The sequence below is a fragment of the Phocoena phocoena genome, chromosome 9, assembly GCF_963924675.1.
Source record: "Phocoena phocoena chromosome 9, mPhoPho1.1, whole genome shotgun sequence".
NCBI classification, from domain to species: domain Eukaryota; kingdom Metazoa; phylum Chordata; class Mammalia; order Artiodactyla; family Phocoenidae; genus Phocoena; species Phocoena phocoena.
Window position 1 is genome coordinate 9,771,008 of NC_089227.1, and position 11,117 is coordinate 9,782,124.

At 58.5% G+C, this 11,117-nt stretch overlaps 1 protein-coding gene across 1 annotated transcript; it reads left to right on the forward strand.

Annotated features, from left to right (window-relative positions):
- The first annotated feature begins 2,380 nt into the window (after positions 1-2,380).
- On the forward strand, positions 2,381-10,472 carry POLM (DNA polymerase mu). The gene is given in 14 exon segments (XM_065884143.1): positions 2,381-2,431; positions 2,433-2,557; positions 3,859-4,042; positions 4,759-4,857; positions 4,982-5,152; positions 5,998-6,069; positions 7,843-7,963; positions 9,291-9,436; positions 9,567-9,656; positions 9,757-9,899; positions 9,901-9,991; positions 10,067-10,105; positions 10,108-10,155; positions 10,386-10,472. Coding segments are annotated over 14 exon segments (1,467 nt in total).
- The last annotated feature ends 645 nt before the right edge of the window (positions 10,473-11,117 follow it).

Consider the following 11,117-nt stretch of genomic DNA (forward strand, 5'->3'; position numbering starts at 1 on the left):
GCCTCTGACTTTTTTTGGGGGGGTGGTCTCAGCGTGGGCAGCAGGGAGCTGGGGACTTAGACATTTGGGATCCCCAAGCCAGGTTTATTGGAGATAGAGGGCTGAGGTCTCCGCTTCCCAGCTGGATGGACAGTGACCTGGTGGTCCAGGGAGGGGAGGAGAGGAGCACGCCAACCATCGATGCTGTGGCTTTGCCCACCTGTGCCCAGGCCTCCACTCAGTGGGCACTGAGGATCACCCCTCACAAAACTTCCCTGGGCCTGTGGAAATCCTCATTTTTGCAAGTTGCCCAGTATTTTAAGTATTCAGGTGCGATGGGTCATTAAAAGCTGCCTCTGGGGCTTCCCTGGTGGCGCAGTGGTTGGGAGTCCGCCTGCCGTTGCAGGGGACACGGGTTCGTGCCACGGTCCGGGAAGATCCCACATGCCGCGGGGCGGCTGGGCCCGTGAGCCATGGCCGCTGAGCCTGAGCGTCCGGAGCCTGTGCTCCGCAAAGGGAGGGGCCACAGCGGTGAGAGGCCCGTGTACCGCAAAAAAAAAAAGCTGCCTCTGCCGCCCCAAGAGAGAACCCAGGTGCCTGGGATGGAGACAGAGGCCATCAAGAAGAATGGAAATTGTTTCAGGGGTAGGCTGCTGCTCTCTGAGGAAAGGCAGAACCCACAGATGGGGAACACGGACTCCTTACAGACAGCCTGGGAGCTCCCCCTTCCCAGATGGCAGGAGGAGAAACGAGCACAGGAAATGAGAGAGGGGCTGCATCCCAGGCCTCCCAGCCAGGCTGTGTGTCCTGGGCCCAGGAGGGCAGGTCGGGAGCTGGTGTGGAGGCTGAGAGGAGGCCTGGGCTGAGGCACCAGCCTGCTTCAGCCCTGTGCCGCAGGCAGGGAAGACTGAGGAGATCACATAGCATAACAAAGAGATTCCAAAGCGTAGTGGCTGAAAATATGAGAGACATACAGGAACACTTGATGTTGTCAAGATGTCAGCTTTCCCAACCTGGTCTAGGGATTCAACACAATACCAATCTTGGAAAAGGAATTGCTGGGTGAGATTTTTGTTTTCATTTTGTTGGCTATGGTTGCTAAATTGGCTTCCAAAAAGTCCCTCCTACAATCTGCCAGTTCCCTCATGTGTGATCAATTTCGTAAACGTGGGATAATGCGATAAGTGAAGATACTCTCATTTAAGTTTGCCCTTCCCCGATTGGACGAGTCATGGAATCTGGTATGTTTTTGAGTAGCATTTCCTCTGTAAATTGCCTACTGGTGTTCTTGCTTGTCGTCTTTTCCTTATTAATCCGTGAACAATTTCATAATTACAGGAATTAGATTTAAATTCAAAATGTGTCACACTCTTCCCCTGGTTTGCCTTTTAATGTTTAAATACATTTAAAATTTGCATGTCTTCAAGTTTATCATTCTTTTCCTTTAGTGTCTTCAGGTTTATTGTGATACTTTAGACCATAAAAACATTCATCGACTCCCCAGTACATTTTTTTTTCTTTTTTAGATTTTAATATTTGATCCATCTGGATTTTATCTTGGTGTTAAACAGTAAGGGAGGGATCCAACTTCCATTTTTCCAAATGGCCGGCCAGTCGTCCTTAACGCCATTCGATTGAGAAAGACTGAAAACCCTTTCCAGGGGTTTGAAGCGGTCGCTCCACCAGCACGCTCACTCGCGCATCTGCCCGGGCCCGCTATCCAGGGGCCCGGCGCCGCCAGGTTTCCGGGGCCCATCGGTCCAGCCCGACCCAGTCGGAGGGGGCGAATAGCAGGGGCTGGGGCGGCTACTCCTCTCCTGCTGAGAACGGATCCCTCTCCTACCCGCCAAGGACCCACCACTAACATCCCCCTCCCCCCACGCGCCGAGGACGGATCCCCGGATACCCCCACCTCGATCTCCCCTTTTAGCCTCCGAGGACGACTTCCCTAACCTCCGCCTCCTCCCTTCCAGCTTCTGCCCGAACCCCTTTTACCGACCCCCCTACCCTCCAACCCAGTCTCTCTTCCCGGGTGATCCCAAGGATGGGACGGGACTTTCCGCGAGTGTAAGTTAAATAAAAGGCGTGTGCTCTGGTTGTATTTGCATAGAGGCGGGGCCTCTGTCGCTGCGAGGCCGGAACACCCAATCAGGTGGAACCCGGGAACCTCTACCTCGCTCCAAACGACCCTGGGGGCGAAATCCGCCCAGAGACTTAATTTGCATGGGGCGGGGCCTGCCTCCTTGAGTGGCCGGGCGCCACTTCCCCTTCCAGTCGGCTTCCGCCCGCTGGCTTCCGCCCGCTGGCTTCCGGCTTCCGTGCGGCTTCCGCCCGCCTTCCTTCCGGCTTCTGTCCAGCTTCCCTCTGCTTTCGCCGGGCGCCACCCGCGGCCAGGGGACGAATGCTACCAAAACGGCGGCGAGCGCGGGTCGGGACCCCCGGACACCCACCTCTCCTCCGCGGCACGCTTCCCTGGGGTCACTGTCTACCTGGCTGAGCCACGCATGGGCCGCAACCGCCTGGCCTTCCTCACACGCCTGGCTCTCTCCAAGGGCTTCCGCGTCATGGACGCCTACAGGTGCGAGGTCGTGGCGAAGCTTGCCGCAAGGCGAGGCCGCTTTCCTAGGGCCGACCTTTCCGAGGGGCGCGGGGCGGTTCCGGCGCCCACGGCCTCGCCTCACCGGGGAACGTGGCACGCCCGTATAGGTATCACCATGCCGTCGCGCCCGGTGGGCCGGGGGATGCTGCTGAGTGGCGTGATGGCCTGAACACAGATGCCCGTGCTCGGAACTCTGCAGCTTTGCAGCCACATTCACGGATGGTGTTTCCTTACTGCTGAGGATATTGAGATCTGAAACGACTCCCACGCAGCTGACCCCGGAGCGGAGGGGCACCTGAGGTGTCTGGATTCCAAGTTAGCCCTGGCATTTCATGGTCATATAGCCTTCCTGTCGATTTCCTCTTTTGTAATAGGGTGTTAGCAGTTAGAGCCAGGAGTGTTTCTGTAGGACAAGGAGAGAATGTATGCCGGAGGCTTTATAAAGGGCCATGTGAGTGTAGCGGTGGTTAACAGTCCTTCCTTAGGTGAATTCATCTTGCCCTGTTAGCTAAACTGATTTCTCTCCTCAGGGCTGAGAAAGTGACTTGAGTGAGGCTCAAAGAGTAGAAGAAAACCAAACAAAAACAAAACCACTACAGAAGCAATGCTGAAAGTAAGGGAGGAGAGTTCCCATGGTTTTGAAGTTGAAAGAGCAAGTGAATCAGGGGCCAGTCCCCCTGAAGCTTAGTTAACCATTCCCAGGGATGCAGCAGACCCACTCAGGAGAGGATGATGACCACGGCCTAGAGTGTACTGGGCACTGTCTAAGCCGTTTTGCTTATTAGCTCATTTAATCTTTGCAGCAACCCTGCAAAATAGATATGTTATTATCTCTGCTCTGTGGATGAGGCAAAGTACAGAGATAAGTGATGTGCCCAAGGGCACATAGCAAGTGTGTGGCAGAGCTGAGGTTCAAACCCAAGCAGTCTGTCTCCAGCACTTCGATGAAGACCCCCTCCTGGTCCTGGCCCCTGTACCCCTGGCCTCTCCTTCCTCTGGGGTTGGGGGGAGAGGGAGACAGACAAGTTAACACAAAAAAGGGTTGGTCTTGTCATCATGGCTAGAGCCGAGAACCACGCACAGCTCTGCAGATGCTGGAGTGGTGGAGATGTTTGCCTGCCAGGCGGAGGGGCTGGGAGGTCTTTCTGAAGAATGAATAGGTGGTCACCAGGCAGAGGGGATAGTAACAGCAAAGGCCTGGAGGCATGGAGTGAAGCAGGAAGAATGGCAGGTCTGGGAAAGGGTTCTGGGCCTCACTTCCTCTTTTTCCCTCCACCCAGCTCAGAGGTGACACACGTCGTGATGGAGGGGACCTCAGCAGAGGAGGCCGTCTGCCAGCAGGAGCGCAGGACGGCGGCCCTTCACCCAGGATGCACCCGCCCAGTACTCTTAGACGTAAGCTGGTTCACGGAGAGCATGGCGGCTGGGCAGCCAGTCCCTGTGGAGTGCCGGCCCTGCCTGGAGGTGAGCTGGGTGAAGGATGAGGGTGGAGCCCCAGAGAAGGCCCCAGCGCAGGCCGGAGCTCAGCTGGGACAGGTGACACCAGGTGACACGGCAGCCGTGCCTCAGTGTCCTTCACATGAGGTGGGCGGTGAGGGCTCAGCCCAGACCACCAAGGGGCCCTGGGAAGCCAGGCCGTTCCCGCTTCTCTCACCATTGGTGCAAACTCTCTTGAGATCCACTTATCTTTAGCATCTTTAGGCCTTTGTTTCTTAACCAAGTGGATGAGACTGTGACCCCAAGTGGGGCCAGCAGGAGGCCGTCCTCGGGGTGCTGTGAGGTTCATGGCCTCCGCCCACCTCTGTGCTTCCTGGGTGAGCACAGCCGGGGGCTGCAGGTGTGGGCTCCGAGCAGGGCTGCCCGCATTCAAATCCTGACTCTGCCTGTGAGCCACGAGGCCTCGGTGTCCCCGTCTGTGGAGTGGGGGTGACAGGCAGCCCAGCCCACTCCGGAGGGGGTTCCGGGAGGTGGGGCACACACAGCACGTGCGGGGCAGGTGGTGCCACTCACGCCGCTCTGGTCTCTGCCCCGTGCCTTTGGCAGTTGTGCCCTCGGAGGGTCGGCCCCGTCTGTCCCGAGAGCCCTAGGTGACCACCCAGGAGAGGCAGGGCTCCGGGGGGCTTTCTTGGCCCCTGCCCACCCTGCAGCCTCGAAGCGGCCTGTATATTGCCCTTCCCCAGGTGGCTGTGCGCGGGAAGGGGCCGCCACGCCCAGCATGGAGGCTGCCCTGTGCCTGCCAGCGCCCCACACCCCTCACGCACCACCACGCCGACCTCTCGGTGAGCCCTGGGTCCCCTGCCTCCCTGGGATGGGACCAGGCCTTCCCCTGTCCCAGCCTTGGAGGGAGGGGTGGGGTGAGGTACCCCGCCATCCCTGCCCCTCCCCAAGGGCCCCTCCTTGCAGGAGGCTCTGGAGATGCTGGCGGAGGCCGCGGGCTTCGCCAGCAGTGAGGGCCGCCAACTCTCCTTGTGCGGAGCGGCCTCAGTGCTCAAGGTCCTTCCCAGCCCGGTCACGGCCCTGAGCCAGCTGCGTGGCCTGGCCCACTTTGGAGAACACTCGTGTAGGGTCGTCCAGGTCAGTGCTCCCCGCACTTAGCAGGGCGGGGTTGGGGGGAGGCGAGGGGATCTCAGGGCCTGGCGAGGGCAGGTGGCTTGGTGGCTCAGAGCCCAGCTGCGGCCGGCCACCCTCTTCACTCAGATTCCTCACGTGTAAATTGGGGCCACAGCACCTGCCCTAGGGGGACCGAGGGGACTCAGCCAAGGGAGCTGCCGGGAGCCTGGCAGGCTGGTAGCTGGCACCACTTGGATCAGCTCAGACTGTCCAGGATGGTGGAAGAGGACCCCTGAGCACGCGCACCTCTTTTTACAATGCAAAGTATTTGAGGACCCAAAATGTGAAGTTGTCCTTTTGTACACTTACCACTGAGCGAATATATCACGATGGAAAAGATACTTCTGAATTCACTTAAGCTTTTATTTTTTCCCCAGTACGTGGGCCTCTCACTGCTGTGGCCTCTCCCATTGCGGAGCACAGGCTCTTGACGCGCAGGATCAGCAGCCATGACTCATGGGCCCAGCCGCTCCGCGGCATGTGGGATCCTCCCAGACTGGGGCACGAACCCGTGTCTCCTGCATCGGCAGGCGGACTCTCAACCACTGCGCCACCAGGGACGCCCCACTTAAGCTTTTAAATGAAGTCTTGTTGAATTCACCTATGTTTTAAAAGCAGTTGTTTACGTATCCCAGGGCTTGCTATTTATCTGAGAGGTGGCCCACGTTCCCCACCCTAGGGGCTTGGAGGCTCCCTGGGCACAGTCTTCATTTCTAAGTCCCCCAGGATCCTGCTCCCACAAAACCCCCCTGCTGGGCCTTGGGCCCCCAGCTCTCCTCTTTCCAGTCAGGCTTTGTCTTCTTCCACAGGAGCTGCTGGAACGCGGAGTGTGTGAGGAGGTGGAGAGAGTCCGGCTCTCGGAGAGGTACCAGGCCATGAAGGTACGCAGGGCAGCCCCCGGCAGGGGCACGGAACTCCACGGTCCTCCCCCAGAGCCACAGCACACGGTTCACGCCATGTCAGGTGGCAAGTGGGGACGGTGGGTCCCCCCCGGGGTCAGAGAAGGTCTCACTGAGGAACTGGCAGTTCAGCCGACACCCGATGTACACGAGGCAGCCAAATGGAGGCAGACAAGAAGCTTGTTTTGAGCACAGGGAATTTTCTAGATCACTCAGCACCATCTGTTCTTATTTGACTATTGATGGCATATTCTCAAGTATATCACATGCTCTGGCATTTTACACAGAGCATACTGAACAAAACAGAACCTTTTTCCGGGTGCCACGGGGACCGTTAAATCTGTGGGGCTGCTCACCCTCGCAGTGTCTCCACCTTTGTGATCTCACGTACTCATTTTCTTGGTGGCGTCCTGCCTGTGTCCACGGTGCACCTTCCCACTGGTCCCGCCCATTTCTGGTCTGATAACGGAGCTGCCAGAGCTCTTATGGATGCCTTGGTCGGGCTCTTTAGACACCCCGGTTTTGTGGCTGGAGGTTGTCAGATCAGCGACTGGTCGGGGGGGGTCTTCAAAAAGGGAGAGGAACCCTGTGTGAAGGACGGGGGGCGGGGGGCTCAGGGGTGTGGAGGCAACACAGGAATTAGTGGCTGCAGAAGCGGTGAGAGAGGGCAGAGCCATCTGCTACCTCCCCCAGGGTACCCCGGAGTCCCAGAAGGCATCCAGGCCAGGAGAAAAGTACGTGAACAGTTAGAAGTTTACTATTATAAATAACTTGATTAGGTTATTCTCAGCATCTTTCCCATCCAGTTCATGCTCTTGGTTCAGGGGATCTAGGGAAGGATGGCCAGCACAGTCCCAAAAGGGCAGGCTACAGCTGGTCGGCAGGAAGTGGGGCTCAGGGACACGAGTGCCACCCAGCTGTTCTTCCTCCCCTGGGCCTGCTCTTGTGTTTCAGAAGTCCCCGGGGAGGGGCTCTGAGTGGCTGGCCTAGGGCAAGTGCCCACCCCTGTCCAACGAGCTATAGTCAAGGAAGAAACAGGTGAGTTGCTAGCGCCCACCCTGTGTGTGGGATACCCGTGTGAGGGCAGCTGGCCACCCCACGAGAGGTCAGCTCCAGCAGCATAGTTAGTTTCCACTGGCCTGGATGTCTCTGCTGACCCGTGGCCAGGCAGTGGCAATTGTCGTGTTTGAACCTGGAACAGAGCCCCAGCCAGCCATAACCTGTTCCTTCCGGATCCTGCTAAAACAACCCCCTGGCTGTTAACTGCCCTTTTTTGCTGCCTGTTACGAGGCAGAGCCACAGTAATAAGTCCCAGCTGCTGTTGGGTGGGATGGTATGGTTTTCCCAGTGAATGGACGGACTGTCAGGACGCCTACTTTGGTGATGTTGGAATCATAGGCTAGAACTGTACAAGTTCTGGGGAGAGACCCTGCTCAAGGAGGGGACCGAGGCCTGGGGAGGGAGCACGTGGGGTCTTTCCCTGCCGTCCCCTGTGAGGGTGGGCTGTGTAGGCCAGGCTCGGGGTTTGAGTCCTGCCTGTGCACTCGCTGTGTGGCCTTGAGCACGTTGCTTAAACTTGAAGAATGTGAGTGGGGATGCCACTTGCCCGGCCAGACGAAGACTTAATGAGGCCACTTGTGTAACGCTGCAGTGGTGCTGTCCTGGGACACACCTTGCACGGATCAGTGTCGTCATCCGCATCTTGCTGTAAGAGCTTGCTCCTGACCAAGTTTGCTGTGCTCGTCCTCAGAACAGCTCTTCACTCAGATCTTTGGGGTCGGGGTAAGGACCGCTGACCGGTGGTACCAGGAGGGGCTGCGGACGCTGGACGACCTCCGAGAGCAGCCCCAGAGACTGACGCAGCGGCAGAGAGCAGGTGAGCCCTCTGGGAGCGCTGGGCCCTGGGCTTCCCCAAAGCACCTGTGCCTGAAAGCCTCCCACACCATGGAGCCCTTAGCTCTGACGCATGGCATATGCTCGTGGCTGCCTGTGTGGCAGGGAACGGGGTGAGCGTGAAGACGGGCATCTTTATTTGGTGGGCTTCCTGACTCAGTGGAGTCAGGACCCGGTGCAGCCCCTTCTCAGTGAGTGATAATGGTCAGAGTAGCTGCTGTGCCATTCAGGACCTCCTGGTTAGACTTGGACCTGGACCAGGCATGTACCCCTTACTCCTGATTCCGTAGAGGGGAGGGCATGTCAGAGCAGCCCGGGCCCTGGGCACACTTGCTTGGCGCCTTGGCCCACTGGCTGATGGCGTGGGGACCTGTGCTCAGTGGGGAGAGGCTCAGTGAGGAGCCTGCTAGTGGGAGGTGGTGCCGAGCGGTGGAGAGAACGTGAACTTGAGAGTTTGTCAGGCCTGGATTTGAGTCCCATCTCTGCCGCTTACTAGGTAGGAGACCGTGGCCCTGAGTCTTGACTTCTCTGAGCCTGAATTACGTTCTCTGTAAAGCATGGGATCCCGTGAGCTCCTTGGCGTGAGGCAAGCAGGTCGCAGGTGTTGAACAGACTCTGTTCTCTCCGTGTGGCCTGGATCGGGGACCCTGCTGAAGGAGCCCCACACCAGCACTCGTTGCCTCTTTGAACATCTTCCCAGGGTCTGGGGGAGGGGAGGCCAGCTGGGGGTCCTGGGAGAGTCTCCTGGCCGGTCAGCAGGACGTGAGACCACAGTGCCGTGCGTCCGGTGGAGCGTGATGGTGGCATCCGTCGGTTCCGTTCAGTGTTCTCTCCCCGCAGGAGAGGCCCGCAGCGCTTACTGAGCGCGCATCCTGCCTGGGGCCGTTTGTTCCCTCACGTAAACCTCTCCTAACTGTGTGTGTGGAAGGCCCAGTGATCCCTCTGACAGGGGAGGAGGTGGACACGGGCTAGAGCGAGGTGTTGTTAAGCGGCAGAGCCATCTTCACATCTCTTTATCACCTCCCGGCCCCGTTTTATGGATGGGAAAACCGAGGCGTTGAAAGGGATAGTCTGTATCTTGATTGTGTCAGCATCAGAATTCTGGTGTGACCTACAGTAGTTCTGCAAGATGTTACCGCTGCGGGGAACTGGGCAGAGGGCACAGGGGACCTCTGTTATTTCCTTCAACTGCATGTGAGCCTACAGTTGTTTCAGAATAAGCGTTTGATATTTAAGGGAGAGGAGGGGGTAGTGGGAGACAGCTAGAGAGGGCCGGGCTGGGCAGGTCAGGAGAGCTGTGCTGCCCACAGGACTCCAGCACCACCAGGACCTGAGCACCCGGATCCTGCGGTCAGATGTGGAGACCCTGCAGCAGGTGGTGGAGGCAGCCATGGGGCAGGCCCTTCCTGGGGCCACGGTCGCGCTGACCGGCGGCTTCCAGAGGTCAGGGGGCTCCGCACGCCCTCCGGCTCAGCTCCAGGCCCTTCCCAGTGAAGGCGTCTGAGGCGGGACCACTGAGGTGGGCCTTCCCTCACTGAAGGGATTCGGGAGAACACGGAGGCTGAGAGTCAGACTGGCCCCCTCAGGGCCACGACGTGGACTTCCTCATCACCCACCCCCAGGAGGGCCGGGAGGCAGGGCTGCTGCCCAGAGTGATGTACTGCCTGAAGAAGCAGGTGAAGGGCTTCCTGCTCCCCCCGCTGACGGTCCTGCCAGGATCCTGGTTCCTGTCCCAGCCCCACATGGCGGTGCCCGGCCATGTCTGCTCTCCCCCAGGACCTTGTCCTGTACCGCCAGCACCAGCGCAGCCGGCAGGCAGACGACCCCACTCACCTGCCCCGGCAGAGCCACACCATGGATGCCTTCGAGGGGACTTTCTGCATTTTCCACCTGCCACAACCCCCAGGGGATGCTGTAGGGGTGCCCAGAGGCCTTGCCCCACCCCGACCACCTGGTGGTCACCCCCATCAGCCAGTTCCCCTCTGTGCTACTCGGCTGGACTGGCTCCAAGGTAGGGAGTGTGCTGCTGCGGCCACCCTGGGGTCTGGGGTTGGTGGCCCTGCTGATGCAGTCACTCTTCCCCCAGCGTTTTGAGCGGGAGCTGCGCCGCTTCAGCTGGAAGGAGAGCCGGAAGGGCTCTGGCTGAACAGCCATGGTCTGTTTGATCCAGGGCAGGTGTGTTGCTGGGATGGGAGGCCTGGGTGGGGAAAACGGCTCTCTGCCCGGTCCACAGTCTGCATCGGCCCCAGGGCCCTCCAGCCTGGGACCCACAGGGCCCTCAAGAAGCACCCCACCGCGGGGCTGGGCTCTGCCTGCCCTTCCAGCCTCCTCCCCACACCTGTCTCCGGGAAGCTGCCGCGGTGGTGGAGTGGCTCCCAAGCACTCGTGCTTGCACTCTGTTGCAGAAGACGTTTCTCCACGTGGCTTCAGAGGAAGACATCTTCAGACTCTTGGGCCTTGAGTACCTTCCCCTCCGGCCGAGAAATGCCTGATCCTATTAGCTGGCCCCCACTTCTGCTCTCTGGAAATGGAGGGTGCCATTTGAGCCAGATGCTGTGGGTGTTCTGGTCCCTGAATGTTTCCAGGTGGAAGATGCACTGCTGCCCCAAGTCCTCACCCCTCCCAAGTGGGAGCCCTGTCTGTGTGGACCACCAGCCCCCCACATACACCCAGTTCAAGCTGTCATGAAATGAGCATGTGGAACAAACTAAGCTGTATTTTCTGAACGTGTTGCTGGTGTGGGTGACCGGGGAGCATGGGCATTGGTTCTGCCCAGAGGTCTGCTACGGGGTGCTGGTGAGGGTGGGGGATGTGGACCTAAGACAAATAGACTTCCAGTTATTTCTCCAACAAAAATGGGTTTATTCAGGATCAGCAGAGAATGGGTCTGCAACCATGGCAAGCCATGTGCAAGTCCCCAGCAAAAATGGAAAGGAAAACGCTCTTACAGAGGGGAAAAGGAATTTGGGAAGGCTATAGTAAACAAGAGTCCATGGCTTTTCATTGGCCGAGTCCTCGTCAGGAACGAAGAGGAGATCTTTCTTTCTGTTGGGCTCTGCTACCATCACAGGGCATGAGCCCTCCCCCTTCTGGTCTCCCAACTCTTATTAATGTTTTTACACTTCCCCTTTCGATCA